Genomic DNA, 27,457 nt, shown 5'->3' with positions numbered 1-27,457 from the left:
TGCAAAATGGCTTGGATATCAGTCCCTGCTTTCCCCAGGGCATGTCTGTGTTTGGTCCAAAGCTGGCAGCATCTCTCTGATGGTGGGTGCACATGTCCTGTGCCCCTCTCCACTGTTCCCAGGGTGCTGCAGGCCGCAGAACGGGAGCAGTGCTGCTCTGGCCATGGGGCAGCGGGTCCCAGGCTGGCACACGGGCTGCCGCCTGCTCTCCGTTGTCGGTGTGTCCAGTGTGCACCAAGGGCAGCCCTTCTGCTCTCCTCTTCCTCCAGCTCTCCTGCTATTAAGTTATTGCCTTCCCTAAGGGACAAGGCTGCAAGAAGGCGGAGGGCTCGCATGGCTCTGGGTCAGTAAAGGAAGCAGCTCAATTAGCATTTCACACGCCTTTTCTTCCCTCTGTTCTTACCTTCCCTGCAGCGGGCATGCTTTCCCCTTAAAGGATTGTCCTGTTTCTGCTCCTTGCCAGCGTTGGCAGGGTGACAGTAGTCGAGTGTGCAAACTTGTGCTATTGTCCCCAGGCCAGGGGGAGTCATGGAGACCCACTAATATGACACAGGAAAATGTTTGCTGATGGCAATTCTATGGGCTTTGTCTAACTCTTTCTCCATCATGACGACTCGATTTAAGTCTCTAACTGTTTGACTACAGATGCAAGAGTACTATCCAACTCCATCCTTTTGTCCGGGTAGTTTGAATGGGTAATTCAGCTTTTGTGTAACTCAATTGAGGGGGCAAACATAAAGACAAGATTCTTGAGCGCTCAAGCTCCCTTTCCATGGATATCTGCACATCTCTTTAGAGATTTGTTCCTTTCCTACCTTTTTCTGACATCATCCTCCCCTTAAAAAAAAAAAAGGCTCTGATGGGGAACGGTTAAAAGTAGGCTAGCCCGGTCCCCCGTATTACATTGTCCTGTGCCAATGAAGCATGGTTAGTATCAGCCTCTAGACAGCTTCAGGGAGTGTGGAGAAAAGGGTGTCTAAACTTTCCTAACTCATCCTAAGCATTTTTGCTTTGGATTGTGTCATTTTTAAAATGAAAGGCCTCAGTATGGGTGAAGAGCATAGGGGAGAATGGTAGAAATTGCGGGGAAATGATTGTATTTATTAGCTGTCTTTCTGTGGCTGTCCCCATGGTGACAATTTGTGATGGCAAAGAATGCGAGGGGGGGAGGCTGATGCCTGATTGGGATGCTTTGTATTTGGTAAAGTGGCTTCTGATTGGCCTGGGAGAGCCCCGAACTCTCCGGAGTCGATATTCATTCAGCTTGCTCAAGTGCTTGCTAAACTGCATCCAAACACTGGCGGGCCCTGGCTGCCTCCGCCGAGGTTGGCGGTGTGTAACCTGCCTAACGAGATTAGCGGGGAAGGGGCTCTTCTCCACAGCGACGCCGCAGCCGCCAGCACCGGCGAGAAAAGCCGCCGCACGCCGGGTGAGTGTCCGCGCTTGCTTGCAGGGAGGCAGGAGCGGCTGCCCCGGCTTCTTTCCACCTAAGCACTATCTAACGAGATTAGACACTGGGCTGGCAGGCATTCACGAGCCAGCGCTTGTGCCGGTGCGTGGCGGGGCAGTGGTGAGGGGCGGTGGGCTGTGGGAGCACAGCAGCTCCAACGGGAGTTTGCTGGCGTGGAGGTGAGCAGACGGACAACTTGTTTGGCTGGGAAATCTGACATGTCCTCGCACCCTCTCTCTGTTTGCTTGGTGCTATTTGAACCACAGCTTCCCACTCTAAATCTGCCCATTGTGTTCCACAGGTTTACCAAGGTTCGTCCAAAGGAGGATTACAAACTTTTCATGGGAAACTCTGCACAGCGCATCCAGTGAGATGGCATCGGACAGTGAGGTAAAAACTCTACTGAACTTCGTCAACCTGGCCTCCAGTGACATCAAAGCAGCTCTGGATAAATCAGCTCCTTGTCGCCGGTCGGTTGACCACAGAAAATACTTGCAGAAGCAGCTCAAAAGGTTTTCTCAGAAGTACTCACGGATCCCACGGTGCCACCCCAGCAAACCCCCCGAATGTGGCTGGCGCAGGGGGCCTGAGGACCGGGGCCGCGGCCCCCAGCCTGAGGCACCTGATCCCAGCCCCCATGGCGGGGCTGCCACCGAGAAGGTGCTGCGGACAGCCGAGGTGGAGGAGAGCCTCACTGGGGAACGGGTTTTGCAGGAGCAAAACCCTGAGGCCTCCAGGCCGGACCAGGTGCCCATGAGGAAGCGACAGCTCCCTGCCTCCTTCTGGGAAGAGCCACGGCCGGCCCAGAGCCTGCCAGCAAGGGCCTTCCCCTCCAACGCCGAGGGGCTCCCAGTCCCCAGAGACCCTCCTCCCTACGAAGGGAAGAAAAGCAAACGGAGCTCAGACACCGCCGGCCCAGAGAGCCCCCCTGAGTCTGTCCCGCGCAGTGGGGAGAAGGACCCTGCCAGGGTCATCTCAGGCCGGGTGGGCACCTGGACCTGCTGCCCCTTCCCGTGCCCCAGGCCGGGGGTGTACCAGCCCCCGGGCACCCTGCCCCCATCGCCCTTCCTGGGGCTGGGGCTGTGGAGGAAGAGTGCGGCCACGCTGCCGGCGGAGGTGCCACACTTCTGCAAGGAGGCCGACGGCACAGGGCAGAAACTCTACAGGCCCGTGGTTTTGAAACCCATCCCCACCAAGCCTGCTGTTCCCCCACCGATTTTCAATGTTTTCGGCTATCTTTAGCTGCAGCGAGTATCAGAGTTGTGCTGAACATGGCAGCTCCCGAGGGTGAACTGAGATGCCCGGTCGGGCACTGGGTGGGGTGGTGGTGGGAAGGAGGCCGGGGATCACACCCTCTTCCTCATGGGCAGGCTGGACCGAAACTGTAACTGTTGGGAAGATACTCAGGCTCCACTGTCCTCTCAGTACACGGGTATAAATCAGGAATAAGCCTTATGAAGCCAGTGGCAAGGAGCGTAAGGCAAACCAGGGCTCTTTCATCAACGGGCATTGTCTAAGCCACGGCGAGCGGGGCTGCGGGCCATTCACAGCCGCACTTGTAACACCTAGGAGACCTCCTCCATGTGGGAACATCTTTCTGGGGTTGCCCTGAGGCAGCAGCAGCAAAAAGAAATGACTTAGACCTATTCAAAGAGTTTTTGTACTTTAAAGTAATTCCAGAGAAGTCAAGATATTCAGGTCACTTCTTTTGGCATGCAAGAGACTGGAAGGACAGTATTTAATGTAGAAGCCACGCTTGTGAATTGATTTAAGCTCTTCTTGTATGTAAATAGTGAGAGAATTAAAAAAATATGAGAAGAAAGGAGGTAATTTTATTTTGGTGATTGTGCAAATGCAGCCTGTTTATTTTTGCCCCAGTGGGTAGACACAGGTTTGATTTGCAGCTGGTGGGTAGATATGAGGGCTGAAATCTCTGCGTATTCAGACTGATATAAATCAAAAGCAATTCTTCTGGGACTGTGAAATTAGCTAGTGTTAAGCTGGTGCAAACAAGCAGCATGAATTTCTGCATCAGGAGTTGTTCTGCATCAACAGAACAAATGAGAAATTGTATAATTAGTTAAATACAAACCCATAAAATAGAAGAAAAAAGTGTGTAGAATAGCCTGCCTTGATTTCTGGCTCACAGACATCTTTTATTTTTGCCTGATTTTAAGATGCTATCACAAGACTTAGCTGCAAGTCACTTGCCTGATGTTTCCCAAGTATTTCAACAAATTGGCATTAGAAAAGTTAATAGGAGATTTTTTAAAGTTAGATTTCTCTTAAACCCATGGAGAAAGTGGTGCTAAGGACAAAACGTGATATGTGAAAGGTTTAATACCTCAGGCCTATGTATCTATTCAGTTATACTGGAGTAAATCACTTGAGGTCAAGAGAATTATATTATGGGAGGGAAAAGGGCCAGAGAATGGACACCTGTGATGTCTCAGGTGTCTTCTGCTCTCACTGAAGCTAATGGGAACTTCTCCCAGGTTTCAATAAAAAGTGGCCTCAATCAGCTTGGCCTCTGGCTAGTATAGCTCCCCATGAGTCTTGGTATCTCCAGAAGGGGATAAACAGGCAACATTTCTTCCTAGTACATTGCAGTCATGAAAAAAATATAATCTTAAGCAACTGTAGACTATAATTTTGGATATTCTGATGGGGCTTTCTTGGTGTTATATCACCACTTTGTAACTTTGGCTAGCATATGTGCTACTCTCAGGCTAAAAATAGCTTGTTCTTTCCCCAAACCTCACAGTATATCCCACTAATGTTTACTTCATGGAAACAACAGCTGTAACGCGTTAGTCCAGCAGGCCAAAAGTAGAAATGGAGGTGGCTTTCATTGTTTTCTCCATGCTACCAGCACTTAATGTATGTATCACGCCTGTATAGACTGCTCCTATAGGAGAGCAGGAAATGGCTTTGGTAACACATACCTGCAATTGCATCCGAGGTGCAAGGTGGTAAAGAGCTGATCTAAGGATTAAAGACATCAGGTTAGCTCTTGATCCAGAAGTGAAGATAGGAATATACTTAGATATCTTTCCCTTTTTTTTTTTTTTTGGGAAGAAAAAAATCCATGAGGAAACTCTGTCTGTCTCCACAAGGAGACTCTTAAGAGAAACCAGAGGCAGTCCCCCCATTTAAGTGAGTGGGAGGAGAACTGTGGCTCTGAATTTACAGAGCTGTAGGCAAGGAATTTTTTACATTGAAATAGGGGTGCTTTCTCACACCAATAGCTCTGTGTCGCTGTTGTAATCCAGATGAAGCCAGATGCTGAACTCTGCCTCAGTGCTGTCAATGCAGAGCACCCTCGTTGGCATTGGTCTGGTTTTCCATCTGGGTGATCAGAGCAAGTCGTGGAATGAGCCACAGTTATTGCAGTGATTGCTGTGCACAAGCGTCACACCAGAACATGGATTTCTATCAAAATGAAAATACTTGGGAAAGTGGATAGCCTCTCTAGAAATTTTATTTCTGAAGAAATCCAGAGAAAGAAAAGAGTTAAAATCAAGTTTCTACCTTCTGGGTATTAAATTCTTTGTTTTCTTTTTCTTCCTTTATACTGTTTCTCATTTGAATGTAAGTTGCTGTACATTTTCCATGTAGTAGAATAGCATGTTTTAAAGTTACAATGAGGGATCGAACCATATCATTCCAAATTACCTCCAACACACAGATATTTATGCACTTACCCTCAGATTTAAACTGATGTTACTTTAAAAGATCCTTAAAATTCTTTGTGACATGGAACTTTCCTCCCCAGCTCAGGGCAGGCAGTGGCCTTTGCCGGGGCTCTGAACTGAAGCATCAACAAAGTAAACCACAAACGAACAGAAGAAAATTGTTTAGAAATCACTGAATAGGGATGTGTGAGACTTTCCAAAAGGTTTGCACAGAATAGCAACTCTATGTGCTCTTTAGCAATACTCACTGTTCTCTCACCACTGAGATTAACATCAAAATTATTAATTTTTCAAGCTTGGATTGATTCAGACTTTCCCTGGCTATTTTTGTGTTTGGTTGCTCAATGTTGCTATTCAGGACAGCTGATAGCCCTTCAGAATCTACTTGTTTATTCACACTTTGTTTGAAAGATGGAAACAACATTTGAGAGCTGCTATTTACTACAACAATGCAAATTTAAACTGTTAAAACCACAACAGCTTTTATAAATAATGGGAAGGGATAGGTAAATGAAAAAGCTTTCATATAAAATGAAATAAAAAATGAAAAAAGTGCACAAGAACATCAAGTGAATTGCACATGTTGCAGTAAAAAAAAAGTACAGTAACCTGGTCATGAAATATTCCTAGAACATTTCACACAAAGTCATAATCTCTGAAGGACTCTATCTATCGCACTCAGTAAAAACAAGCCACTTTACTTTGCGCTAGAACTACTGATCTGTTTACAAAGCCTGGTTTGTTTGGGTTTTGGGGTATTCATTTTTTTCACAGTAACTCCTAGATAGATGCATTAAATGCATATTGAATTTGTGCAGATTCAGTATGGTGCACAAAATATTGTGTCAATGACCAGAGTGGAGAGGTAGTGGGCTCCATTTAGTACAAGTGCATGTAAACCAAGTGTGTATTTGCTGTAAGGATCAAGCAGAAAGGACTTAGTAACATTGCAATTACCTGATTCCCCCCACCCCTAACAAGCTCTTCTCTCCTCAATTTCTGTGCACAGTGTGCCCTTATCTTTCCTGCAGTTGCAGTCCGTTCCCATCAGACCAGTGCTCTCCAGCTCAGTGACTCCCCTGCTCAGGACTGATGGTTGACAGCAACCAGGACATGGGTCTCCCAGTAGAGATGAAGGTCTCTTGGTTGAAAGGAGAAATGGATTTTCTATATTTTCTCCACTCAAACCCAGTTTCGACTTCTCCAAGGACATGAAAAGACACTGCATCTCATGAGACTTTTGTGTACATAAGAATGTTGGCTCAGGGGAAATTCCCATTTCGGGAGTGAAACCCCACCCCTGTGGTTAAACATGCAGTTGGTGATTGTGAATCCTTCTATCAGTCAGCAGCCTCCAGGGCTGTCACTGTACATCCAACAAGTGCCTAAGTAAATGGTCTCCACCAAACCGTGTCTGTATCCATCAACCTCTACTACTCTGAATGTTACACTCACTTAATTTCAAGGAATTTTCTTCTCATTTATACCAATGTGAGTAAGACCCAGACCTTGCTGCTCAGCCTGGTAAAGTGAGAGATGCACAAACTCCACAGATGGCTTTCTATCTCTCAAGCTATTGCTTACCAGTACAGGGCCTTCACTGGCAAAACTAGTCTAAAGATTTCCTGTTCCCCATCCCTTTCCCTCCACCCAGTAGTTTTCCAACCTGAAGCAATTCCCTGTTCATGCTGCAGGAAAAAAGGGATTAGACTCTAAACTGGTAGAAACGGAAGGCACTGGTCAAAATTTCAGCAGTGGAAGAGTCTCACCTGACTTTCCAAAGCTTTGCATGAAGATCACTCTTCAGTGTGAATTGAAACTCTGTTGGTTTTTCAACTTCTTTTGCACTTCAGAAGTGGACAGCTATGGACAGAGTGCCCGTAGCTATAACCAGTTCTTTTGCTCACATCCTGTCCCACAAGTGCCAAACACATTTCACATAAAACCATTACAGAATCTGAACTTCTGTGCCCAGATAGACTTGTATGTGTGCAACACACTTTTAGTCTTGTGTTAAGGTGTAAAACTCCACACAAATAAAACTTGGTGTGACGTGTTTTCCTTACTTACATTTCTATCTGATTCCATGGATGGTATGTAGGCCAACAAACAAAACCAGATCTGTCAGGTCTCTCTGGTGGGGAATCCAAACAAACCATGGTGCACAGCTCATTTGTCACCTAAGGTAAGAATGAGTGTGCTTCTAGCATAAGACCTGCAAAGATGCAGTTCCAAATTTAGAGTCTTTCATCCTTCGTTAGGTGCCTAGTCAGGAATGAGGCACTGGTCAAATCAGTGGTTCAGCAAGTCACACCTGTCAGCTGAGCTGTAGTCACTGCCGGTAACCGTTCATGAGCTCCTTGGCCTTCCCAACTGTGAGGGAATGTGACTTGTTAAAAACTTCAATAAAAGAATTTCACGGACAATTATAGTGGTTCAACTGATAGATGGTAACTTGTTAAGCTGCCATAAATCAGTTGTGGATCTGAGCTGTATATAGGTCACCTAATTTTCAAAGAAGCTAAGATAATAACTTTGCAGTGTCAAGGGGAGCTAATGGATACTTCAGACTTCCAAGGTCAGGAAATCCAGGGCTAAATCCTAAAATTTTTATTCTACCTCAGTAATATCTGGCACCAAATGAGGTCCCATTGGCTTAAGTGGAACTACACCTGGTACAAGCAACTTGGCATTGTTTAGGCACCTGAATAAGGATTTGGAAGCCTAATTCTGGGTATTTGTTTTCATAAATCTCAAAGTCTGTCTTTCGTAATTTTAAAATAATCTCTCTTTTCTTCCAGTGGTGGTATTGTTACAGCCACAGAGGTCCAAGGAGGTAAGAGAGGCTGGGTTTTGTAGGAACAAGATCTTCTAGTGGAGCAACAGATAAAGTTGGTTTAGTAGTGTTGCCTCTCTCTGTGTACCTCTCTTCTCCACATCACTTGCTGTACATGCTTGTCTAGGGCTTTATTCTGTATTCTGTTCTGACACCAGCTTCCTCATGGCGTAAAGCTATTGGTTACAGTGCAGCTACTACTAATTTACTAATTTACACACACACGCAAAAAAAAAAAAAAAAAGAAATAGAGCTCAGAATTGCTTTCAAGTACCCAGTCTAGGAAATTCAAGCAGAATTTCACCTGCTTCTTATTGCAAATGTAATACAACATGAACTGTATTTAGTATGTGCAAGTATAATTCTTACATGCTTTTTAAATAAACCTTCCCTCGAATTTTAAAGGAATCATCATTTCTGGATTTTAGTCTATTAAAAATTTGCGAGCTTTGAATGTTCAGAAATCAAGTACTCTGCTCAATATAAAAAGTCAAAAAAATGAAAGCAAAAGTGTTAGCAAGACAGTGCCAAGTTATCAAAAATTAGCAACCAGCACACTTATCAGAAATCCAAAAAGTAAATAGAAACTAAAATAAAAATCTCAGTTAGTGAAGGAAATGTGATTGTTTTTCCAAATATGTTGACTCTTGACAATTTCTATATTGTGATCACAGCAAGGATGCTAAGCTCCATCACAGCCTCAGGATGCCCTTGAATTCCCCATTGATACTTGGTTCAGCACTATTTGTTTTTCGGTGTTGGCTTTCATTTCTTGTTCTTTACAGACAAAGCTCTGAGGTGAATCATATGTGTTTTCTCTTGGAAAACCTAATAACAGTCCTATGTCTAGCTCTCTGTCTTCTCCATATTTCTCTTAGATTAGTCACTGGAGGGTGCTTGACCAAGCCAGCAGCGATTCCTCCCCACCGTGCAGAGGTTCGCCCTCGCCATGCCGATGACGCTGTGTGCCATGCCAGGAAGCTGCTGTGTGTCCAGTGTGCCTGGGGTCACTGTGTGTAATCATGCTGTAGGTATCGAATCAGTCTGTCCGGGAGAGGCAAGGTGTCAAGAAGTTTAATGCGGTTTCTTCCAACAAGGCTTCGTACCTTGATGCGGCAAAGGTGGGAAAGAGGTCGTGGAGGCTCTGAAAGACAAGCAAGTCAGAAACATGAGCATAACAGGTTTAAACTTGAGAGGGACAGCTTGGCTTGGCTCACCGGCAAGAGGAAAATGGGAAAGGGAATGAAAAAAAGGGGCTTTTCTGTAATGGAGTGATGATGTGTCTGGCATTGGTAGCAGCTCATCTATTCATAGGGAAGGAAGTGAGGCTGGAGGATGGGGTGCTGCATCCCATCTCAGCCTGAGCAATGGGCTTTCTAAGAGGATTTAAACAAACCACTTCACAGTACTCAGGTTGCCCAGAAAGATGTTAGTTGCCCCATCCCTGGAAACATTCAAGGCCAGGCTGGATGGGTCTCTGAGCAACCTGATCTAGTTGAAGATGTTCCTGCTCATTGCAGGGGGGTCGGACTAGATAACCTTTGAAGGTCCCTTCCAACTCAAACTATTCTATGATTCTATGAGTCTACTCAGTCTTCCCACTGAAAATAAAGGTAATACCTACCAAATTTAGTTTGGTGCTAGAAAACTAATTCTGATAATGTCTATGAAAAACTTTGGATCCTGAGGGAAAGGATGTTTAGGAGAGCAGAATATTAGTCAAGGCTTTAAAGGCCACTGGTGTCTGCTGGGATGCTGTGGAGTTGGTCATGCTGCCTGTCTGCCCTGTCTGACTGCACCCCAGGTGCAGCCAAATGGGTTTTCCTGCACGGGCAATGCTCATTCCCATTGGATCAGATCCACAGCCGATGTGCATTTACCATCACAGAGTCAATGACACCCCAGCCATTTCTAGTGCCTTATATCTGGTCCAAAATGTAATTCAGTCTCAGTAGGGAAATTCTATCAAATTTAAGGGATGCATACTAAGACAAGATGGTGACTGAGGTTTTGAATCCAGTAGTGGGACTATTTGTACCAAATTCTCTCCCGGGTGACCATACCTGCTTTTTCTTTAATGACAGCCCAGTCCTCATAGCTGTCAATATGCTCCTTGAGCCTGGAACAGAGCTGCACGTTACCCACATAATCCAGGAGAACATCAATGATCGGCCCGGCCCAGCGACTCATCTCTGGAGTAGACACCATTTCACAAAACTTAAAGGAAAAACAGATTGACTACAGTCAATGGGACATGAATGCACCTGTGGAAACTGCATCGATAGCAACAGCTCCCACTGTGTTGGTGGTCCCACCCTTCTACAATCTGTGAGAGCAATTACCAGTTTCTTCTCAGAAAACCTCAACTACAGCCTCTTTTTTTTTTTTGCAACTGAGGGCAGAATCCCCTTTTACAACCACAGGAGGACACAAGACCCTGGTGTTATCATAGCTCTGGAGCACGGAAAGAATGCTGAATTGTTTACAAGGTCTAATCCACAGAAATGGGAGGGCAGAAGAGTGCTCACAGCTTTGCCCCAAGCAAGTGAGGGAGCTGCTGAAAGATCCATGCAGCCCAGGGAGCTGTGACACACCGTGCTGGGTCCCTTTCCCTTCTTGGGAGGGGCTCTGTGGGGCAACTGTGCACAGAGGAGGCTTAGGGAAAGAGGGAGATTTGGCAGAGCGCAGCACCTCCTACTTCTGGTGAACCCACTGGTATCTGCAGCTTTTAGGGAACAAACACCTCACTAGAAACAAATCTGGAGAAATCTCGGCAGAGATGAATCCCAGGCAGTTTTATTTGCCTATGGGAGAACAATTCTGGGCCTAATACAGAAAAAGAGGCATCTTCCTTACTCAGCCCTGGATCAGGCAAATCAGAGCCGTTGCATGGAGGGCTGCTTATGGAGATACTGAAGAACAGACTTAAGGACCTGACTTTAAGCAGTCTTATTTCAAAAAAGTAGCGACTTCTCTTCCCACTTTAATCTAAATATGTATATTACACCAGACAGCTTCATCTATCTCTGTTAGGGTGCTGCATATGATGAAGATATCTATTCACTTATCTGCATGTGAGCAGTCAGAAAATTTAAGATGAATTAAATCACGCTGTGCGGATAAGAACTCAGGCACATGGCTGAACCCAACTGAATTATGGTGACTTAAGCACCATCCGTCAGCTTAGTCACCGAGACTGTCTGCAGGCACCCACCAAGCCCACCCCAAACAGGAAAGAAATGCACCAGCTTAAATCTCTTTCAGTTTAAGCTCCTGTAACTAGATCACATTTGATTATACATGCACAAGCCCTAACTCAAAATGCATTAAACTCTTGTGTGGATACTCTCATTCAGAAGTAAAATTATATTGGCTCACCTAGGAAAGAATAAAGCTGCAGAAAATTTTAAGGTCATTTTATTCAAGGTGAGAACATTCACAGAGGTGTTTACTACTCTTCTGACCTTTTTTTTTTTTTTCCCCAGTGAGTATCACCATGTAATGTTTCCCAGGAAAATTAGATACAGTAATGTTGGGAGGATCCCAGCAGACAACCCACAGTTCCCTACCTGGGCCGCTTATAGGGAGTTCAGTTCAGTAAGTTCAGTATATCTGGCTGTGATTCTCCAGTGCATATGCAATTTTCATGCAGTTACTCATGGGATGTGCAAACTGGGAATCTGCACTACCACCTCCAAGCAGTAATGCCACTTTGCTGGAATTTAAATGAGGACACATGCGTAGGGCAATATAACATGGGATCTTACTGCTCTCCTCTTCTTGTCTCTGCTACAGACCTTGCCTGCCTTTTTATCTCATTCCTATTCCAAAGCTCAGCCTTCAAAAACATTTTCTGGAACAAAAATGTTCCAAAACATGTTGGAGGAAAAGAGGCACAGCAAAATGAAGCAAAACAATGCAAACTCAAAACTACAGGCAATGCATTGACTCAGGGACAAAGTGACTCTGGGGCTGGGACATTGCTCGCAGTCTTGGCAGGGCCCTGAATGCCCTCTCGCGGCAGTAGGATACTTCACTCCCCACGTTCATGGTTTTGACACTGCAATTCTGCAAATATGGAATGAGACAGCAACCGTTTTTCTGCATTCAGTTTATCCAGGACACACTCATTTAGTAGCAACAGTAATGATTTATAGTTACGCATTTTTCAAATCCACTTGCAGTAGCTCATAGTCTTTCCTGTATAAAGACTAATAATTTAGATTTATTATCCTTATGTAATTTTATACAAGAAAATTAAAAATGCACATCTTTTGTGTGGAGAAGGCTATAGCTTCATAAGATCCTCTATATTTCATAATCCAAACCATATCATGCCTATATCATGAAGCTGCACCATACAAGACTTACTTTTGTTAGCCAAATTCCCAGCAGTAAGAAGAAAATTTAAAATTATATCGGAGGGAAGGGATTACTTTTTATCTGTATGCATTTGTCCCTCAGTGGTCTCTCTCTAGGCACAGATAAAATTTTACACAACTTTTGCTACGTCTGCCTCATGTGGTCTGACCTTCGAGGTGATGACTCTGTGAGTGATCTAATATTTTGTTAAGAACTAAAAGTAGCTGTAGGTGAGATCCAGAGGGAAATAACGTACTTAAATAAGGAAAAACAGAACTGGTTTTGAGTGGCTGGAGTATCATAGAGGGCTACAGACAAACTCTCTCTCCTTGCCTTGAAATTCCAGCCCTCTGCTCACTCTACATGCTACCATATCATGGTTCAAGAACTAGTGATGATATATTTTATTAATTTTTCTTTGACAAAAATGTCGTGTCCTGGAGCAATTTTGCTGTGATGACCCTCTCAAGAAGAAGACAGCTCTGTTTGGGATAAGAGGTTGTTTTCATGGACACTTACAATCCTTTTTCTAAGATTTCCTTTTGTTTGTTTCCCAGACATGTTACTGGAGAGTGAAGTCTTCTGGAAGACAGGACTGATAAAAAGATCAAGATTTCCTAGGATCTTTTAATGTTTTCCTTTATCCTTTTCAACACCATGAAGCATTTATTGGTGACCATCTCTTTGGGCTAAATGACACTTTCTTCTGAATCCCTCAAAGCTACCCTTAAACTAGATAGAAGATGATTTATTTATTTTCTGGTTCTTTGCAAAATAGAAAGACTGCTGTGCAGGGATTTCTTTGTTGTGTTGCATGTTGAAGCCCCTTTCTAGAGCTCCTTATCCAGGAGACTCAGAAATTGCAACTATTTACATTAATTAGTTTACCCTCATAAAGGGAAGCACTAGACAATTTTAATTTAACCGGGAGCTTAAATTCCTGATCAGACAAAACAAATCTTACAGGGCAAATAAAACAAGTAGGTTTCTACTGCCCATATGCTACCACCCATATGGTACCATCCATATCACACTGCCTGTCAAGAAAACATGCTTCACTCCTGGCACCTCAGGTCCAGAGGAAAATAATATTGTTGATCTAACGGCAAGGTTGTCAAGATGGCTCTAATTCACTGCAAATTCAAGCCAGGGCCACAGCGGCTGTTGCCTGCCCTCCTGCTGTCATTGAACATGGTCTTGGAACATTCATAGACTTTCGTTGAGCCTTTTTTTTCTGTAAATAAAGTAGGAATAAAGGCATTTTCTCTCACAGGAAAGTTGGGAGAAAAAAATACATTAAAGTTATCAAGATATATGGGTAGGAGACATCCTCAGAAGTACTGTAGGTAGACCAGACAGTGCTTACCTGTACTACAGTTGGCTCCTTGGACAGCTGAGGATCATTAAATCTGTCCCGTCTGTAATTTAATGCAGGGTGTGGGCCATTTCCATACTGACATTCAAAACAGGAACCTGCATCACAGCCCAGATCAAGGAGATACTTCAGCACGGAAAGGTACTTCATCGAAAACATGATGGTAGCTGGAAATGCAGTGGGATGGCTTGATATATAGGCATCAATGTTTGCTCCATGGTCAAGGAGCAGTTTCATGGTCTTCAGGCAGCCATGGCGGATCGAGATGAGTAATGGGTTGATGAGGTCAACATTGGGGTTGGCTCCAGCTTGCAGCAGAAGTTCTGTGGCATAGATGTTGTTGTTAAAAACAGCAAAATAGAGGGGGGTGGTGCGTCTGTCCTCGTAAAGGCAGGATCGCTCATCAGAGAGGGCGCTATTGACATCATAGCCAGCATCGATCAGCTCTTCCAAGATGTCATCATTGTTGCGTTCGGCCGCCAAATGCAGAGGGCTGATGCCGCTGCGCTTGACACGGGTGCGGCTGGTCACAGGGATCAGCATGGAGACAATCCTGCCGGGTGAAGAGTCAGTGAACAGCAGTGAGCTCTAGGGGATCTACAGCCATCCAGCAAATCACAGCTATATGGTTGTAACTAGAAGAGAGAGCCTGCTAACTCAGGTGCAGGATCAACACTGAGAGAAACCAAAGTGTGAACTTGAAACCTGTCAACAACTCCCTGTGCTTCAACCTTGCCAAAAATCTGAGATGTGTGACTCCCTCTTTCATGGGGGAACAAGTCTTTTTGAAATTATAATCCAGTTTCTGTGCCGTAATGGCACCTATAGGGGCAGTTATGATGGAAGAGATGACATGCTGGCACATCACCTACCCTGTTGTAACTCTTTTAGCTGCCACAGTCCAGATGGCAGACACACAGCCAGGATGTCCCAGACATTCTGTACCTTCATCATCATGCTGTGGGTAGAACTGGAGGAACAGGCACATGGCCTCTGGCCTGAGGTGCCATCAGAGAGGCTGTATCTCCCCACTCCATCAGGATTTCTTTATTGCTCAGCAGAGAAGGGCACCAGCTCAAGGCATTAGTATGTCTCCTGGGTCACAGCCACAGCAAGAAGCTTGAGACCAGAAAGGACAAGAAGCCAAATCTCCCTCTGCAGGACTGAGCTAGGATAAAATGCATATTTAATTTCCAGTTATACCCTGGATTGATCCCCGTCCTGGAGGACCTCACTGTGTGGCTGTTGGTGGTGGCAAATCCATGGGGCTATCAACTTCCATCTCAGATCATGAGGAGCCAAAAGGACAATTAGGAAAGGGGAGAAAAAGAAATAATATTTTCCAGGCCGGTTTCCGTGCTTTAGCCCAGGGAGAAAAAATGTACAGACAAGTCCTAAACCCCAGTAAACAGGGATTGCTATTGGAAAGTGTGATGTGTCCTGAAACACAGCAACATCAATCAAGCTGCTTTCATTACATAATGGGAAGTTAAAATATAGGATGTAGAGGAGCCCCACAGTTGCAAATCTGTGATCGTTTTTATGTCTCCATAGGTGCCATTGGAGCTGCATGACCACCCCCATAGGTTAAACCCTCATTTCCTGCTCATGGAGTTGGGCGGTTTCGCCAAGGCACTAGGTTGATTCTGTAAATGCAGAAAAGTTATCTTAAGCTACTTCTAGAAAGAGACTAGGGACCATTCAACCTGATTCTGCCTGCTGTCTCTGGAGATGCCCTCTATAATGCCTGTGGAGAGAGAGACATCTAAAAAAACGAACTTGTGGAAGCCAGCAAGCTAAGCACACCTTCTCATCCTCTTCTTCCTCCCATGCAGAATCCTCTATTTAGCAGTGAACAGCTCTTCTAACACACAAATACGCAAAGCTCAGTTTCCTACCACATACTGCTTCTCCTTTAAAATACTGCGTATCTTCAGCTTGACTGCCATGGCTGGTCACAACACTGGGCCCTCAAACATATATTTACGTAATGAACTAAACCAAATATAAGCACTAGTTTCAGGAAAACCTTTGTCTGTGATGCACTGAATGATCCCATGAAAGACTGAGCCTCCAACCCTCCCAGGAGCTGATATAAGCGTTGAAGATGCATAATACTTTACAGGATTATGTTCCTATTTACATGATGGACTGTTGATGTCTCCAGGTTACTTCTACATCTAATTTTTAATCAAAAAGGCTTTTAAAATTCTGTAAATATCTTGGGAAATTAGGTTTGTTATTTTATTTTTTTTTTCTCCAAGTAGCCTCACTAACCTTCCAGCGCTGTGATGCTCACCAGGGAGCAGGAGGTTTGGGTGCTGGTGAGCTGGCAACTTCCCACCATTAGCAAATGTTCTGTAAGAGCCATAATAACGAAAAGGGCACAGAGCACTGTGAGGACACCATGTCAAGTGCCAGCATTAGTCATCCCATGATCAACTGTTTCAAAGATTTAAGAGTCTGTTTTGTTCTTTCCCTCCAGCTCATGTGCTTCAGCCAGCATTTCTCATCTGAGTTAGAGGCACTGCGTCATTTCTGTCTGCAAGGGGGACCTGAGCCTCGCTGCAGGGGTGCCACACTGAGGCTCTGGCTCCAAATACTGCAGTCTCCCAGACCTGTACCCCAGACTTATTTTGGGAGCAAAAGCAGGAACCGTCACATTTGTATCAGAGTTTAATTTTGCAGCTTGAACCTGTCTCTCTTCCTCATCCTCCAAAGTGGGCTGGTTCAGTAATATGGTGCCTCTACCTCTACAATCTCTCCTGTCTGTCTAGAGGGAGAAGGCAGCTCAAGAGAAGGCAGCCAAGGCCAGACAAGCCAGACCACATCCCATGTCTGTCACAGGGCTGAGCTTCATGTACAGTTTCGAAATAGTGCTGAGTTTCCCCTCATCCCTGACACTTGCTTCTGTGATTTCTATTTGTTAGAAATTATATGGAGAAGGAGGCAGAGCATCCTTAGTATGAGTGTGCCAAGAGTTTATTGACTTGCATTTATTTAATAAATCTGCCCACACTTCACAAAGTCTTCCCTTCTCAGCATCTCACTTCCAAGGGGGAAGGAGTTAAATGACTGCTTGCGATTGTCCCACAGCTGATGAGATCACTCTTATGAATGTCAGTTCAGTATTGACAAGGTGTCATTTAAAATAAACAAACACCAAGCAACAAGAGTTGACAGCTGAGCCTTGGAATCACGTTCTTAGTTTTTTGATGGTAGGGAGCCTTTGTGCTCTGGCAAAAATTTGAAGTGTGGAATTCCTGCAGAATTACGTATTAAATCTGCAGGAATACAAAGAGAGGTCACTGTGAAGGGTGTTATTTTACTGAATACCAAAGGAATTAAGAATCATCAGCCAATTGGTCTAAAGCTTTGTCATTTAAATAAATATTTATAAGAGAAGACATTTTTCTTCTTTCTTTCTTTTGCACTTAGTTTGCAGCAGTTGTGCACCAAAGTTTGTGCTCAGTCTCTTGCAAGTGAAGGAACCTAGAGTTTGGGCTGAATTCTGGTCTTATTTATGCTGTTGGTTGTCTGGAATAATAGATGTGAGGTCTGACTCAGGCCCTTTCTTTCATAAAGTTGGGATGGACTCTGGTTGCAGAGTTTCCATACAAATTAATTTTCAGGTCAGGGTGTGGAACTATAGAGGGAATGAAAAGATTCAGACAGCTGGTCCAGGCTCTATATACAAACTGGATTCAGACCAATTTGCTGTACTTTCAGATGAACTTTTTTGAAAGTAAGCAACTGGAGCTGGGTTCTGTCTCTGGCATATTTCTCATCTAAAATGTGTTTGTTTTCAATAAAATGTCTTCGTACCTGAAAACCTGGAGAAAATTTTGAATCATGCCTGCATTTGTCTATGCAGGGTATTCATATACACGCTGTAAGTGTATAAACCCATTGCAGAAATTACACTGGGCTGCCCTGTAGAATACGCAGCTTGCACGAAGAAGGAGGCCTGCTCCAACTACAGAAAATTAATATCCTCAGTCTATCAAAGTGATTTGAGAAGCTTAACTGGGATTCCCAAGCAGACCTAAACACTAGGATAAAAGATGCTATGGTAAGGTGTAGTTCTGTCAAAGTCTTAATTCCTCAGACATCGTGAAATATGAGAAGACACTCTAGCAGTTGTTTGCAAATATAGGTTTACTATCCAGAAAGTGTCTTTGCAGTTGTTTATATTGTTTCCTTTGACTATTGCTGAAAGGATTTTGGTAGAAACTGTGATGGCCAGAAGAGTCCACTAGAGTTATCGAAAAGGTCTGTCACTGCAAGATGTGACTGTGTTTTGCAAAAATAGCTGTGGGTCTCTCACCCTTCCAGCAGCCAGGAGTTAAAGGCAAGAGCTAAAACTTATCCTTGGATCAGAAGTGAATGCTAAGCAGTCCAGGCTCAGAAGCATGCTGCAATGTCCCAGGTCTTGAAAGAGCTAGGTAAACACTAACATGACAGTGCAACAATCCTATCCCCAAACAGCATCTTCTAAATTGATATCCTTTATCATAGGCTGTAGATTTTCTCCTCCTCCTATGAACACCTCTACTTCAGTGAGGACTCGTAAATCTACCCAATTCTTAGTTATTTTTTCTGTTAGTTACTTTCCCACTGTTTTAAAAATGTGCTCAGCTCTATCCCAAACACCTTTCATTTCAGAAACAAACCACTGGATCGTTTTATCCATGTCTGTTACATTTAAGACTCATTTAATCACTCACTAATAAAGTATATTTTCCAGACCGTGAGTAATTCTTGTACTTATTTTCTGAAGCCTTTCCGGTTTCCTGAAAGGTTTCTAAAAGGGAGGATACTAGAATTGGACACCGTATTCTAGCAACAATCTCACTAATGCCCTAGAATTCACTTAACCTCTTCCTGCTCTCAGCATCTGAATTATTGTAAATAAAACCTTAACACATCAAATGTGAATGAAGCGTATTCTGCTTATGCAGAATTACAATGGGCTCACGTAGGAAAGTGATTGAAAACTATGCTGCAATAGCTATTGAGGACTAATTCCCCACTCCCCACATGCAGATGCTTTTTTATTCCATCTCAAGCATATTTTGTGGAGCTCAGTTTAATCCACTTCAAAGAGAAATGATCTTATTTATCTGTAATAGGTCATATCTTAGCAAAGGTAAAAGGGTCTTGCACCTCACATTCCTGCTTGCTCACTCCCCTCCCATCCCATCCCATCCCATCCCATTCAATCCCACCCCATCCCCTCCCCTCCCATCCCATCCCATCCCATCCCATCCCATCCCATCCCATCCCATCCCATCCCATCCCATCCCATCCTGCCAACAGTTTCCAACCTAAGCTCTGCAAGCAGAAAGCCCAGTTCTCAGCTGGCAGCTCCCTTGCTCAGAATGCTCAGAATTAGGTCTGGGACATTACATTCCCCTTTTTATAAGCACTATGAATTCTTGTCTAAAAGACAAAACTATGAAACTAACTAAAACTTACTCGCAAATCCCTTTTTTGGCTGCTATGTGAAGAGGCAACAGTCCATCCTTATTGGCTTTGTTAGCATCTGCTCCCTGGGACAAAAGAAACTCCACAATAGGTATGTGTCCATTTTTACAGGCTTCATAAAGAGCAGAGGCATTATCACTGGCTTGAGTATTTATATCAGCACCTAGGAAGGAAAAAAAAAATCGTTGTAGCACCAAAAGGTTAAATCAGATGGAAACAACATACTTTTAATGAACACATACATCTCCATGACACTGGAGCTACAAAATATGCTGGAAGGATATGCAAATGAGGTCACATCAGGGCAAAATGAAAAGGTGATCTAGTCATAGCAGTTATATACAGCTATATCATAGGTGTCCACTTGTTTTAATATGATCTGAATTTTAGGAGGAAGAGTTTAACATGGGTGGCAACAAGTAGCTCCTAGTCCTAAATCCAGGCTCCATTCACCTTTATCTCAAAGGCAAAAACTTTAAAATGTGATGTTCTTTATATAGCATGGCCTTTTCTTTGAACACAATAATTCCATTAGTATTTATGTGTTTACACTATGTATATACACTATTCTTGAGCAGGAGTTTGGACCAGACGATCTCAATAGGTGCTCTCCAAAATTCTATTATTATGTATTTATTATACATATTTATTTGTATTTATATATGTTTATACTCTATATATTCACACTTTAAATACATTTAGACTGTATTTTAATATTAGTACATATCCAGGCTAAAATAGGAGTCTATAATATGACATCAGCATAGTACAGAGTAACAACTTTAATTAGCTTTTATTTGGGCATGCCTTAGTCAATTGATATTTTATGTTGAAACTCAATACCTGTGGCCATATCTCTTCATTTCACAAGGGTTCAAGTTAGGCTCCAAATGGTAAGTTTTACCAAGAAAGGATAAGTATTATTAATGAACTACTAGATTATTTGGAGCTTTTTTTTCTTGAGCTCTGGTGTGTGCTTGACTTAATAAACAACATGCAAGAATAAACCAAGGCCTAATACTTTTTGGCCACAAACAATTTGGAACCTAGCTTTTTCTGTGCTAGATACTTAAGGTCTCAAAGCCTGGGGTTTGACTGTAATATACTGTACCACGGTGTCTTCAGGAAGGCTGCTCTATGTGTACTCTAAATGGGAATGACAGTTCACTGGAGTTTTGCTTCTAAAACCCAATAAAGAAGCCAATCAGTCTCCCGTTTGATCATGAAAACTCTCTGCCAAAGAGAACATTTCCCTGCACTGGCACCCCAAACTGAAACATCTGTGTTGTGTTTGGCCTTTTGAAGATGTTGTAGCTGGAAACATCAGGAGAATTGCAGTGACAAAACATAACACAGGACTATGTTCCTAATGAAAATGAAATTAAAAAGAAATCCTTTTTATGATGAAGATTGCTCATCGTAAACAATGCCATGATATCATCCCTGGGATTCTCAGAGGAGCTTTTCAGGGCCTGAAAAAATTGGACAGTTTTATTAGATTTTCTCCTGTGTATTTTTCTCAAAATTGAACTTTAAGAAAATCCTAATATCTATCTAAGTTGAAACACAAATCACATTCTGGCTTAGCTTCTAAAATCGTAGGCAGTATGATGGAATAACTGGTCATATAAAACTGAATTGACAATGCTTTCTGGACAGCAGAACACGTTTTTTATTCCCCAGCTGTCACATCTTTCTTAACTATATTAATGGCTTCAGAAGGTTTTCTTACCTTCACCACTGTTTAGCTCTTGTTCCACAAGTGCAGGACCCAGTTCTTGCCTACACTGAAGATATTAGCCCACATTGAAGATAAAATATGCCTCCAAATAGTAGTAAAGTATGCCGTGCTTATTGTAACTGTTTTACATGAATGGAGCAGTAAAAGATTCACTCTGTGTATGTGTTTGCACACATACACATGGGGGAGAGCAAGTCTGCTTCTCCTTGGTGTATATCCATTAACTATACAATAGTACTTTATTTTCAGCAGAATTCATTAGCAGAGGAGAGCTAACCTTGCCCGTCACTGCACACGTTCATGAGCAGATGGGGTTGGCTAATGTTCAACTTCTGCCATGTATTACCACCTACAGTTGTCTTTTATGACTGATTGGATTTTAGGCTACATGTGTGCAGCAATATGGGTTTTGAAAGCTGTCAGGTAATGCGATTAGAGAGCACCATATTACTGCCCAAAGTAGGTGGCCACAAATGAATGATGAAGCAGCATGTTTATCTAGACCATGCTCTCTGAAAGACCCTACACAATTCAGCCATCTAGAGCAAAAGGGTTTTCAGCATCTCTGCAAGCTAGGCCTTGTCTCCAGAAAAACCGAGCCAGGCAGAATTAATGGGAACTTCGAAAAATTAAGAATTACATGAGTAAAGGCATGTAACAGCACAACTGTACTCACCACATTTTGCCAGGTATCTCAAGGCTTCCAACTGCCCACTCTCAGCTGCCACAAATAAAGAAGTGATCCCATAGGTATTTGCAGACTCAATCTTGGCACCCCCTTTCACAAGGATATCCATGATCTCCAGGTCATTTCGGGAGACAGCCTCATGGAGAGCAGTCCATCCTCGATTGCAACGATGGTTGGTATCAGCATTGTACTGTACCAGGAGTCTTGCGGCCTCTGCATTCTTGCGCTCACAGGCTGTTTTGGGGAAAATGGAAGTGATTAGGATGGTTTTCTGAAAAGATTCTGGGTGTTGTGGCACCCATTTTATGTAGCAGAAGGCAATATAATACAACTAGGCCATAGTGAATAAGATCAAAGATTGACCTGGGTCAATGTGAGGGCCAAGGCTGTTGCCAAATGACACTGTGTGGAGTTCATAAATGATGTGCAGTGAATTCAGTCTTGAGCCAGGACCTGAGGAAGGCTAAGATTCCTGTGCAGGACTTGTGCCACACCTGGTACTGAGGGGAATTCAGATCAGCACATTTGTACCGACTGGACACGTCAGTGACACAGGGAGGTTGCAAGGCACAGGGGATAATTTATGAAGAACAAATGTGTTACAGAAATCACAGGACCTGAAGACTTTCTTTCCAAATTCAATGCAAACTGACTCTGTATCTTACTGCTCTGCACTGCGGATAAAGCTCTATACAGACAGGGAAAAAAAAAAGCTCAAACAAAAAATGGGCAGAAAAGGATCCTTAGAAAACAATAATGATGTGAGTCGGTAGCACTCTCTTGGCCTGCAAAAATATATAGTTCAGGACCATCCTGAGCTAAACGCATTTTCTTGATAATTAATAGTATTTTGTTGATTTTTATTCTACCAATTTGTTCCACTGCTTTTTGAATCCCAAATCATGAGGCTTCGTACATATTTTTTCAGTGTGGACCCCAAACCAAAGGTACCTAGAATAAACAGCCACTTTTACAATCACCAATTAGTGTTTTTTGTACAATGTGCAGAGAGACCAGCACATTCCATAGCAATTGTTTTTTCTTTGAAATAATAGTGTTGTCTTCTCACAGAGATCCTGCCTTTTGGTTTTGATTCTTTCCTTGGGACATTGCCATTGCTTCCTCTACCAAACATAGCTGTCACTCACAGATACTGAAAGCAACTATCTGATTAGGCACTGCTGTGATTACATATGCATAGATCTGCAGAGTCTAACTTGCATCCCTACTAGGGATGAATAATTTGTTATGATATGATAATTTTTTCCCTCCTTTTTTGCTGGAGGATAGACCAGAACATTTTTGCATCAACACTAGCACATGCTTAATAATAGCTTTTCTCTGGCTAAAGGGAGTCTTTGTATTATTGTTATTATTATTGTTATTATTACTATGAGTACTACTGCTATGACTATTGTGTGTTTAATGTACATTTGAACTGCTTTCCTTCAGCTGACTATAAGCCAGAATTCTAAACGGAAGGTATTTTAAACTAAGCAGCTCTAATGTCAGGCACCCAAAGTTGGAGGCTAGATTCCTGTTAAAATCAGTGATATGAGCTCTTTACTGGTTTAGAGTGCTAAAAATAGTCATGGCAAGAGCAGTCAATAAAAGAGGAAGGGACATGCATTGTGAGAGACCATCTCCTTTGAATCTTTGTGATATCGTCAATGTAATGCTGTTCTACTGAAGAAAGAATTCTCTCTGACTAGCAGCAAAATCATTTGTCCATGTTAAACACTTTATCTACCTCACTGAATTGTTTATAACCTTATGCATCTCCCATAGCACACAGCCTGGCCTGGCCCACACAGTATATGAATCACTGGCATGTCTACCAGTGCTGTACTCCCACCTCTAACAGCTACTTAAGTCCTGCTGTTTAGAAAAGCATACATATTCCTGTACCGTCCAGATTCCTGTTTTTTGTAAGTCTGGAACACTGCAGACACCCAGTGCTTAGGCCCCCACTAAAGACACACACCCCACCCTCAGCACTGCGCTCCAGCCTGCACCCCGCAGGGCAGCCACTAACCCCATCTCTGATGTGGATGAGAAGAGTGTCCGTGACATGGCAGGTCAGATGTAAGAGACACAGGACTTCTGGAGGAACGTGCAAAATGGGAGCTAATTGCTGAGTTTCAGCCCCACATCGCAAGAGTGTTTGCAGCTCCGCCTTGGTGGCGCCAGAAGAGCTCAGCATCCCTGGAAACACAGCCACTCACCTTTGTAGAGCGGTGTTTCTCTGGCCTTGTTGGAGATGTCAGGCTCAGCCCCAGCCTGCAGCAGGGTGAGCAGGCAATCCAGGTTGCCACGGCTGGTGGCCAAGTAGAGCGCTGTCTCCTCATTGAGTGTGCGCTGGTCGATTGTGCCAGGGTATGCTGTGAGTAAATGGCAAGCCCAAAGTCATTACGGCATGCAGTAAGTACACAAGTATCTGCAGCACCATCGCCTTTCAAAGTCCTTGGAGTTTAAGGTGAGTTTTCATTGTTTATTTCTTTTCCTTTTCCATGATCAAATAAGAATACACTATAAAGACACTATACCTCAGATTAAGTATCTAAATCAGTAGCAATTTAGATTAAAATGTTCAGCTATCACCACTAGTGATTCTGAAAGCTGCTGAGTAACCGCTCTTCAGTACCAGCTTGAATGCAAACTATGGCAGTTAACCACCTTCGAGCACCAACAAAGAGGTGCTGGGCTGGATCTCCAGCTGGGGTAATTGCTGTCAGCTACGGCAGCCAAGCAGTTCATAACAGCTGAGAGGTCAGCTACAAGGCTTTACTGTGAGAAATCCAGGCTTGGCAAAATCTCTCAAGATATAATTTTCTCCCGAAGACCCTAACTTTTAGAGGCTTCAGTCTGGAAACCTATTCTCAAAGAGAAGGTGAAATTAATATACAGTCAACTTGAAAAAACACTTCACACACAGTCCCAGGCAAGGACTGGGCCGCTGCTTTTTAATTTATTCGTATTCTTGTTCTCCCTTTTGTAATGAATTAGTTTTAACTTCACCGACCTTTTTGTAACAGGCTCAGGCAACCCACTTGGCCATAGTATGCAGCTTCATGGAGGGGTATCCAGCCGTCCTTATTAGGTTTAGAGAGGTCTTTTCCTGATTTCATCATGTTACATACTGCTTTTTCATCTCCATCCTTGATTGCTGCCACTACGGGGTCAAGTTCTCTTTAAAACAAGATTAAAATCTGATTACCATTTCCTTCATTACCAAGAAGATATTATATTAAGTATTTGTGGCCCTAAGGTGTCTTGCTACAGAGCCTGTGGGCATAAAATTTGTCTTCTCTAATTTGGCCATTCGCAGCAGAAGAACCACTGGCTGGAGGTGCTGATCTCTTTGCTTGGAGTGTTAGGAAAGTGTAGATGTGACTAATCTCTGACAAAAACATTTATATATTAGATATATGGAGTTGGGGGAGACCAGCTCTAGCCGCGCTCTGCACACTGCCATGAGCATCCATAGTTGTGATAATTACATCACCCTCCCATGTGGCAAGGTGTTTCCATTTAAGATCTTTTAAACAAGATGAGCTTTGAAGAGAATTGCCCCTGTCCATTCCTGAAGAAACTTTTAACTCTGATTTGGAGGTGGCTTAGCCCTTGAGCAGAAATTAATCTCCATTAATCTTGTTCTTGTGTTTTAAAGATACCCCCTATTTCTCTTATGCAAGCCTGTTTTGAGAAGTTAGTTGGACCAGTCATGAAGAAGGGTGAGCTCTGGTTAGATCATGTGAACATTACAGTGGTGGTTTGGGCTCTCCTTTTTCAGCCAGGGAGGATTAAAAAAACCCCAACTATCCACCCACCCAAATGAAATTCTGAGCTACCCTTTGTGACCATGCCTCAGAGAACCCCAGTTGCTATTTCAGCATTGAGTACTCAAATTTTCAGAAATGATAACCACTTCAGACACTGTAGACCTTCAAACATATTTCTTTGGTGTCCCTGTAAGACATGTTAGGTGCTGGATACTTCTTAAAATCTGGTGTTTAGAAGCCTGCTTGGGAGCAAACCCATTAGCTTTGTCGACAAGTCCACTCTTGCAAAGCTCCTAGCCAAGTTAGCAGTTCTCCAAGCAACAGCAACAGTCAGGGGCCTCTGGAAACCTGACTGCGACCTGGTGCTGAGCTGTGAAGTGGTTTGTATTATGGTCCATTTGAACCCAGCAAACCACTGTAAGGCTATATAGGGTCAAGTAACTTCTAGGAAAAAGCAGTAAAAGGAATGAAAAAATATTTGGGAGGGAATATTTTAAAGCCTCTTTGGAGTAGAAAGTCATTGAAATGTGTAGAGTCACTGCGAAGTGTTAAAGTAGTATTGCAGTTTTTAGCAGTGAAAAGTAGCATGAAAGTCACCTTTTTTGATGCTACCGAATTCTGAAGCTTTCAAGAAGAGGCTCACTGTGAAAATCTACCAAGTGTGCTCCATGCCACCTAGAAGTGAGACAAGATGAGCAGCCTGCAAGCGAGCTTCGCCCTTACAAGCCTTCCCTTTGCCAAGGAGGCATTCTGCCCAGTCTGGGCAGCAACCCATGTTTCTGAGCTCTGTAAGAGCAATTGCAGTGCTGGGCTGACCTGGGCGCACCGGTCCTGCTGCAGAGCCACAGCGAGACCCAATGCGGGGCTCCCCGCTCTGCTGGAGTCCCAGCGCTGCCTGACAGCCACCGTACATGGTACCACGGCCCAGCAGTGCCCGCAGAAGGGCCTGTCCCCCTCCTTCCAGCCCGGCTGAGGCTGCTGGCCGCACAGCAGGAGCTGGTACCCTGCAGCCCATGCAGGCAGGATCCTTGCCTGTGGCAGGCAGCCCGGTGCAGGGCGGTGTGCTGTGCCTTCCAGCGCTGGCACCTCCTTGTGCTCTGCTGAGCTGTGCTGGGAGAAGGCAGCCACCACATGGCTGAGCTCCAGGACAGCAAACACCGCAAAGGAAGAAGCATTTTTTCCAGTTCTAATGGGGACTTGCAATAAATGAACATGGGCTATATTTTCAGAGACTGAGAACAAGAGAATGCTGAAAACATAGGAGAGTTTGTGGTTTGAACTAACTTAAAAATCTTGCAGCCTTGAAGGCAGAGAGACTGGGGAGGGAGGTGCATGTCTCAGGGAGACTATTAGCATTGCCAGGGTAGGAATACAGTATGTGATGAAGGTCATGCAGGGCAATGACGATGGGAACAACCAGAAAATTTGGTTATGATGGAAGGTTTAAAATGCCACAACAGAGTGAGATCAGAGACAGGAAAATATGGGCAGCATAGCACAGGAATCCTCACAAAGCAGACCCTTGGTACAACATCTGCATTTAGCGCAGGTTACAGGAGCAACACTGGATTTCATTGCCTTGCAGGGGCTGCACAGACCAACAGCCTGAAAATCACACAGGCTTCAGTAATTTCAGCTTGCCCAGAGGTACCCAGTCTGTGCCATAAACACAGATATTAGCACTGAGAAAAGTCACCAAACCGCTTCTCTGAGGATAAACTCAGGGCCTGGGGTGGAAGCAGGTGAACACAACACAGGTGCCAAGAAATAGGAAAACACACCATTTCCCAGGTGAAAAAATACTTGTTCCCACTTGTTCCTTCTTTATAGTTGTAAGGAGTGATCTCAAGACAGCAGGGTCACAAAAATAGCAACACTGGAATGGGGAGAGATATGGGACACAAAGCCAGGCATTTAGCCTGAGGAGATAACAGCTAGAGCAGGCAGCTGCCTCCCTGGCCACAGCCCAGCCAGGAGGAGCTGGCTGACCTTCTGTTAACTGCTGGGCTGAGGTCCCAGGGACACTGCTGTACCTCCATAC

The 27,457-nt window shown here is 43.9% G+C and overlaps 2 protein-coding genes across 5 annotated transcripts in view; one reads left to right on the top strand and one right to left on the bottom strand.

Moving 5' to 3' along the window:
* Positions 1-1,822: 1,822 nt before the first annotated feature.
* On the top strand, positions 1,823-2,692 carry FAM181A (family with sequence similarity 181 member A). The gene has a single exon (XM_065636802.1). It carries the CDS (start codon positions 1,823-1,825, stop codon positions 2,690-2,692), a length of 870 nt encoding a protein of 289 aa, XP_065492874.1.
* A 2,826-nt stretch (positions 2,693-5,518) lies between these two features.
* ASB2 (ankyrin repeat and SOCS box containing 2) overlaps positions 5,519-27,457 on the bottom strand; it is a 32,672-nt gene continuing 10,733 nt past the window's right edge. For all 4 annotated transcript variants that reach the window (XM_065635464.1, XM_065635463.1, XM_065635466.1 and 1 more), the window contains 7 exons: positions 24,657-24,823; positions 23,860-24,015; positions 21,623-21,868; positions 19,197-19,368; positions 13,710-14,271; positions 10,045-10,198; positions 5,519-9,125 (listed from right to left, as the gene is read on the bottom strand). In XM_065635464.1, the coding sequence (XP_065491536.1) occupies positions 8,989-9,125; positions 10,045-10,198; positions 13,710-14,271; positions 19,197-19,368; positions 21,623-21,868; positions 23,860-24,015; positions 24,657-24,823 (1,594 nt within the window). In that variant the 3' untranslated portion in view covers positions 5,519-8,988. The remainder of the gene's footprint in view (positions 9,126-10,044; positions 10,199-13,709; positions 14,272-19,196; positions 19,369-21,622; positions 21,869-23,859; positions 24,016-24,656; positions 24,824-27,457) is intronic.

Source organism: Caloenas nicobarica, chromosome 5 (assembly GCF_036013445.1).
Source record: "Caloenas nicobarica isolate bCalNic1 chromosome 5, bCalNic1.hap1, whole genome shotgun sequence".
Classification (NCBI taxonomy): Eukaryota; Metazoa; Chordata; class Aves; order Columbiformes; family Columbidae; genus Caloenas; species Caloenas nicobarica.
This window is presented reverse-complemented; position numbering and strand designations above follow the sequence as displayed.